The sequence below is a fragment of the Teleopsis dalmanni genome, chromosome 1 (genome assembly GCF_002237135.1).
Source record: "Teleopsis dalmanni isolate 2A chromosome 1, ASM223713v2, whole genome shotgun sequence".
NCBI lineage: Eukaryota > Metazoa > Arthropoda > Insecta > Diptera > Diopsidae > Teleopsis > Teleopsis dalmanni.
Window position 1 is genome coordinate 168,204,390 of NC_051846.1, and position 7,587 is coordinate 168,211,976.

The 7,587-nt window shown below is 28.6% G+C and overlaps 1 protein-coding gene across 1 annotated transcript; it reads left to right on the forward strand.

The window, feature by feature from the left end:
* Positions 1 to 2,292: 2,292 nt before the first annotated feature.
* Positions 2,293 to 5,281, forward strand: LOC119670041 (protein terminus-like). Its single transcript, XM_038080144.1, has 2 exons — positions 2,293 to 2,446; positions 3,872 to 5,281. Exon 2 carries the CDS (start codon positions 3,897 to 3,899, stop codon positions 5,238 to 5,240), a length of 1,344 nt encoding a protein of 447 aa, XP_037936072.1. The 5' UTR covers positions 2,293 to 2,446; positions 3,872 to 3,896; the 3' UTR covers positions 5,241 to 5,281.
* Positions 5,282 to 7,587: the final 2,306 nt, after the last annotated feature.

The following is a 7,587-nucleotide window of genomic DNA, read 5'->3' on the forward strand; positions in this document are numbered from 1 at the left end:
TTTACATTATTAATTTAAAATTAGTATTGTTCGCAAAATTCTACTTAAATTATTAAATAATCTATTATATAATAAGATTTATGAGAAACTTTTTTTATTTATAATTATACTTACAGTAATATTCAACAAGAACCCCTCCGAGCCGTTTGATATCAATGGAGGTTTCAGACAGAGTGACACCTTATTGTATAACTACTTTAACCTAATGTTAGAAAAAATAATTCGAGCAGCAAATTTGTACCGTACTGGCACATTATTTTAAAAAATTGTGATCCTGCCTTCGTATGTTGACAATAATGATATTAGCCTGAACACCCGCACCATCAGTGAGGCTCTATTCAATTCAAATAAACAAGTGAAACAATTGGATCTCGTGGTAAATGAGGACAAAACAAAGAACTTTTTGTTGACAAACAAATTTCCTGAGCGTCTTCAGACTCACATCATTGTTAACAACTATAAGATCGAAGTTGTGAAAAACCAAAAATGACGTCACTGTAGAGTTTCAACGAATAACCACTGTCGCCAACAGATATTACTTTGGTCTACAAGTCTCTTATTATGCCTATTCTGTTGTATAGTGCAGAAATTTGAACAATTATTAACAGTACTAACAGTTATGAAAAGGTGTAAGGTGCGTACTAATGAAAAATTCTTTAGAAGATCTCTTCCGAGTTAGCAACGAATATCATATTGGATGGCATGACGTACTATACCGAAACATTGAAATAGGTAAGCAAGCAAAAATCAGCGTCTTCACTGAAAGAAATTGCTCCCACTAGAAAGGTGTTCAATTCGGTTCCTGATGGTGGAAACCGCTTTAGAAGACGCCCGCATATTCAGTGGAAGGACCAGGTGATCTACGATATGTAGGTACTCGATTCTACCAACTAGCGACATCAAGCCACTAATCACGCTAGCAGAGGAAGGCTGCTAACGAAACAATTACTCAACAATTCAATAATATGACGTCATATTAATGGTGAAATTTATAGTCTAGTATTTATTTATAGTCTTAATAAATTATCTATTGATTAATTAACCAACATATGCAAACAACTGTTTGTAATTTAATAGCACACAAATAAATTTTTGGCAAATTATAATAGATTTAATATTAGTCTAAAACTTAAACTAATCGAACTTTTTAAGCAATTTTTTGTATGAATTTTGTTCGGAAAATGCCACATTTTAGTCGAAATGAATACAAAAGTTTAAATATAGCAAAACATTTGCTGCTAATTTATAACTTGAATTATTTTAAATTCACTAATTTTACCAAAATTAGTTTTAAAACGCCTAGAGCTTGTTAAATATTTCATTTTCATTAAAATTTTAAAATAACATTTAATAATATTATTTATGTTAATACACACTTCACAAAATTCTTCACATAATGTATATAATTAATTATTTATCACATGCATATATGTTCATTAAAATCAAAAATCATATTTAAAATTATTTTTAAGGTTGATTCTTTTTTTCTTTCATCCTGAACGTTACAAACATGCGATTGGGTCTTACAAGATATCGCAATTAATACTAAAGATAATCTATTTTCCAATAAACATTCTCTTTATACATTGTGTTCAAAGCCTAATATATCTCAAAGAACTAACTATAAGCCAAAATTCATAAGAAAAAAATATCATAAAATATACGTAAATTTTATTTTAGTTTGTTAACTAGTGTAATTAAAAAATAATGTTAAAAATATAAAATGTACAGAAGAGCTACTGGAAAAACATTTAGCAAGCAGGCCTATTCTAAACAGGTAAGAAGTTATTTTAATTATTGTCAAACCCACATATTCAAATGTTGAGAAATTTGCAAACCTGAAGAAATGATATGTGAACTAAAATTTATTAACTAAAATATTGTTACCTAAACTTCTATAGGTGAAAACTAGGGAAACGAAGAGTTGACCCTGAAATTGTTGCAATTACCATTTTCGCTAATTTTTTTTTACTGTCGTCACTTTTTTTCTAAGTAATGTGTAGATGTGTTCTAAAGTAATATTAACAAATTGTTGTAGGTTTTATAACTTTTATGATTATTATATTTGCTTCCCTAAGATTGCAAAATTAGTGCAATTCAATATCAATATATGATACTAAATGCAATAAATATATCTAAATTTATAAAAGTCAATTATTTGATTTAATAAATCAATTATTTTAAATAGATAGCCTTGACTGTTTTTTATAAAATTTTTTTATAATACAAATTATGATAGATTTTATTATATTTAAAGTTATTTTAAACTGTCATTAACAATATATTTTTATAGATTAAAAATATATATTTGTAGATATTTATGAGAAGTTCTAATAACAAACGTTTTATAATTATATCATAAATTTTTTTAAAAATTCTTTTAAATGTAGTTTTTAACATTTAAATAGCTCTTCAGAGATGTAACAAGTGTAATAAAATGGCTCAGGTATGTATAAATTTCTTAAACCAGATATTAATTTTTACCTACACCTTATAGAGATAATTTTATGAATCAAATTTCAGACATTTTTAAACATAACCCTTACTTCAAGAAATTCTATAAGTTTATAAATTTTTCATACCAACTTTCGTGGTCATGCAATAATTAGGTAGTATATTATTAATAGATTCGTTTTTGGTTTAATGAATAATAATTTGACTCAACTCTTTACTGAAATGACAATCTATTAACAAAACTTTAAATAAAGTATTACTTATAGTAACAAATTACAACATTAACTACCGCAAGACCAGCAATAATGTATTGCAATTCCAATAATAATTCTATGGAAACTTTCTAACCTTATATAGATATAAAAGTTACGTTCTGAATTCTTTGAATAAAGTATATAGAGCATAAGCTCTGCTCAATTTCATTAAGATTCTGATTAATTTGATTCAGAACGTTTCTATTATATCTGGCTAAAAAATAAGTTATAAAAAAGTCAGTATGAAGAAGAATTTGTATTAGTAAAAAATGCATCATCAACAACCACACCATAACTACAAGCTCTATAGACAATCAGTTTCTTATATATCAAAAATTTGCAAGAGATCGCAGTGCATATGCTTTTCCACAATTTCAAGTCAAATACTGTATTTAGTCCAGTTGAATTCACTGTTCATTGATAACAGTCTGCACACAATATTTTACAAATTATATATAAACTTTAAAATTAATCCTTATAATCGATTGTTATATACTGCTAATAATATAAATCTAATAACATTGTTTTTATAATATGAATACCTAAAATTGTTTTAGACAACATATCATTGCAGACCAAGATACCCATGCGGTAATAAAAATCCTTCAAGAAAAATAAAACTGGATGTCCTGTGCATTATGCACGTTGAGGTTTATCCTAATATCGTTGCACAAGTACAAAAAAAAATTTTCGTGAATTATAAAACAAAAGATAATCCACGTACGGATTTGTTTCATAAAAATTTTTCAAAGGATAATAAAATACACGCAATACAATGTTTTTCATTGATCTTTTTGTTAACAAAATAATATATTTAAAGTTAGGAATAGACCTTATTTTTTTGTTAACGCTACTTGCAATTATATTGTTTGACAAATATTTAAACTTCCTGGAAAATAAATGCAACGGTCGTTTAATCTTATTTCTTACCATTGCACTAAACGACCCTTATAGTCCAACCAGGTACCCATTTTACGTCTACTAAACAGTGATTAACGCCTTTAGTATCTTTCTCTATTGCATCTAAGATAGTTGAAATAAATAATATAACTACCTGTGTCTTCGTGCCATATAAATGACATTTCGACGCATCATCTTACCTGTTCCCAACCACAAGTATAAATTGTGAATCATTCGTATTTATGACATTAGTTTGATTTCAGCATTAGATACGCGCAACTGATATATATGGACGAGATTAATTCTCAAAAACAGAAGAAATTAATAGAAGTCATTCGTTTGAACAAAATGTTTCATCAAAAATCTTCTTACACATTCGATTCATATGATGGTCAAAACCGCAAGTTCCATCATCGTTGGCACGTGCATGGCGATGTTTACGAGTGCAATTCATGCAATAGCAGCTGCGATACAATGGACTCATATAGCAAACATTGGCAAAAAAGAACTCATCAAAATCTCGTCTTGGATAAAGAGAAATTGAATCAATTGCAATTAATCGAAAATAACAATATTGAAACTTTTATGATTTCCGATAAATGTATCAACCATGATGCGCGTAAATTTTTAATTGATATAAGTGTGCATCCGATACCAAATTTGCTACGTTTACTCTTAGTAAGTGCTGAGGAGCTGAAAATTACAGTAATATTCCATGCAAGAATCAAACGTGAAGATTTCAACTTTAAAAGTGCAGAATTTTCAATAGTACATCACTACGATATCATTGAGACTATTGATATGGCATTCATACTATTAGAAACTAAAATAAAAAACTATATAAAATCGACATTGCAAAAAGGTTATTTGATTCGTCATCCTTTTCCTAAGGAATTAAGTGAATTTGAAGTCAGAAGAGTAACACTAAAAATCAAGCGGGAAAATAAAATTATAAAAGGTGTACGGAAAACACCTTTACAATTACCTCTACAATTTCGCATAAAAGACACGGAAGATTATGAGAAGTACATATTACGGAATAGAGATGAAGAGGAATCTGAACAGCAACATCGACGATGTCAATACGAGTATGCATGTAATTTTTTTGGTGATTTAGAAGAAAATGAGGAAATATTCAATGCTGATGAAACTCCACCACTTACTAATCAAGTTGATATAAAAGATGTTGAAGCGGCATATGTGGAGCATCAAAAAATTGGTAACATGGATCCATTGAATAATATGCCAAAAACTAATTTGTATTGCTTCCAAGTCTGTCAGAACTCATGTGAATTATATGCTGTGCCTTATCATCTCACCACTCCAATTGAAGATACCAAGGCACCAAATTTCATCATACTTAATGATGTACAAGGGCGTTTTCAAAACTTGCTACAAATTAGCGATATTGAACGTTTCTTATTACTGGATTTACCAGATCGTGCCATGGGTTGTGATAGATGCAATTTCAAATTCTGGATAATAAGCAAATTCACTCTCCATAAAATGTTCAAGTGCGGCGCAGATTTTACAATTACCAAACTTCAATCAGAAAGCGTCGAAATCTACGAACACTGCTTCGAATTGAAGCCCTCAAGTGATAAATGGACTGTATATGGAGTTGCAGAATAATTTCCTTAAATTTATTATTTAATAATAAAAAAAAATGTTTTGAAAACCATACAAAAAAACACCAAAAAAAAATTGTAAATTAATTATTATTTATTTATGAAAATCATCAAATTTTATTAATCATTAAGTTCATGAAAATCAAAGTTGAATTAAATTTTAAATACAAGTAAAAAAACATGTTAACTTTACATATAAGAAATATAATAAAAAAATTATATTTTTATAATAATCTAAGTTGTTCTATTCTTCTCTAACAATAGTCATATCATATCATATTATAGATTAGAAATTTATAGCAATTATAGTATATGAAATACTATGAAAGCTATGAAATTTTAGCCGTCCGCAGATGTGACAAAGTATTTATGGACTATCGTGACTAAAGTAAAATTCTGATCAACTGTTTGAAATCGTAAAAAATGAAAACAATGATCTCATATTTTTTTATCTATCATAAACTCTACATGTAGGACTACCATACAGATCTTAAAATAATGATTCATACATAAAGAAATCCACAATGATTCCCTTTTAATATTTCATATCATAATGCACAATTTGATCATCATAGCAAATTCCAAACTCATCTATGAGACTACCTCATAGATGTTAAAGTCAGTTGCTCTTTTATCTATCCAAAGACTCTTTTTTGTAAATTAATATATTTATATCTTGCATGTTTCATAGAACTTTAATTATGATTAAATAAATATGACCCACATATATACGTATAAGTTCATTTATGGCACCGCATACTATCCATGTACATTCCAAATAAAGACAATAATGTATTGGAAATTTCTGTGAAACTCTTAAAACCTCATTTTGTTTTACCGCAACTTTAACAGCTTAACAGCTTAAAATGGATTTACTTGTTCATATATAAAGTCCATGCGGTACTATAGCAATTATCTCCATAGTGCATACAAAGTCATTACTCGTACTATATGTATGTATATCGAATCAATTGCTTTTTAAATTTACCATACGTATAAGATCACGTGAGACTTTTACGAATATGGAAAGCATTAAGGATACAAATTTACTCATTAAAATGCAGTCTCCCGAGCACATATAAACGATTAAAAGTGATTACGACCACAACGCATTTACATTTCCTTTAGAATTTCATTAACACAGTGGCTTACAAATACACACGAATGTGGTCAATTTCACTCTCCATTTTATGCTTATTCCTGAGTACACACACACCAGCACACATAAAATTCCGCCATTTCGTGAATTGCTTTTGTATTAAACAATTTTGCTTAAGTATGCCATTTCCGCATTTGTAGCCATTATTGTATGTCGTCATTTGTTTTAGGAACGAATTTTATGAAACGAAATATTTATAAAAATAAACGAATTTCTTCGATTTGTGGTTGGAGATAATATAATACTATATATATAATATACATAAGATTATATGCTTTCAAATCATTTTATTATTATTTTTTGTTATTGCACTTTTGTGTATATAAATCTTAGTATCAATATATTATTAATATTATATGTAAAAAAAATGTAAACAAAATTAAATTAATGAAAATATATCCTCAGGGACCTCAATAGTGATACGATCAAAAAATACATGAACGATAGACCCCTGAAATTATTCACGAAAACTGACAGGCTTACCAACACCGCGTTATATAATCTCAAAATAATTACAGGCTCCTCGGGGAGATATGCAGATCAGACGTCAATTATGAAGTTATAAACAATAATATAGTCAAGGCGTAGAGATGGGTTATGAAGAAACCTTGCAGTTAATAGAGAGTAAAAGTGCTTAACTGCACTGACTCAACTAGCCTCCACATAATAATTAATTAATTTTTTCAGTACCCAAGATCTGTCCTCTTTAAAAAATTCTATCGTTTTTTTTTCATTTTTTGTTTCAACCGCAATAATAGTGTCTTCGGTGGATTGACTAAATCGAGGGTGCACTAACCCGATTTCTAAGTAAGTAAGTAAAAGTTTTGACGACGTTAAAGTGACAACAGCAATATATAACTTGTTCTTAATCGATGTTTATTCAAATTCTCACACCGAAAGCAGGCTAACCAATTCGACGAATTGGAACGTAAGAACAGTGTATCAAGCTGATCAACTCGCTATGCAGGGCCAACATAAGAGATGTCGACCTAAAATAACATTCTAGCATGTTGCGAGCGCCCAGTTTCAAAAATAATGTAAAAGTGACCTTATGTAGCAAACGTAAAAGATTTCGTCAAAAATAACTTCATTAATTTTGATTTGGATAAAATCTTTGAACTCTTTTTTTAAAATAAAACTACTTGTAATTTGATTAAAAATATTTGTATTTGTTTCCTAAGAGATATAAACC

Bases quoted from the DNA above. Each gene is read 5' to 3' on its own strand.
- LOC119670041 (XM_038080144.1), top strand. From the start codon at position 3,897: ATGGACGAGATTAATTCTCAAAAACAGAAGAAATTAATAGAAGTCATT.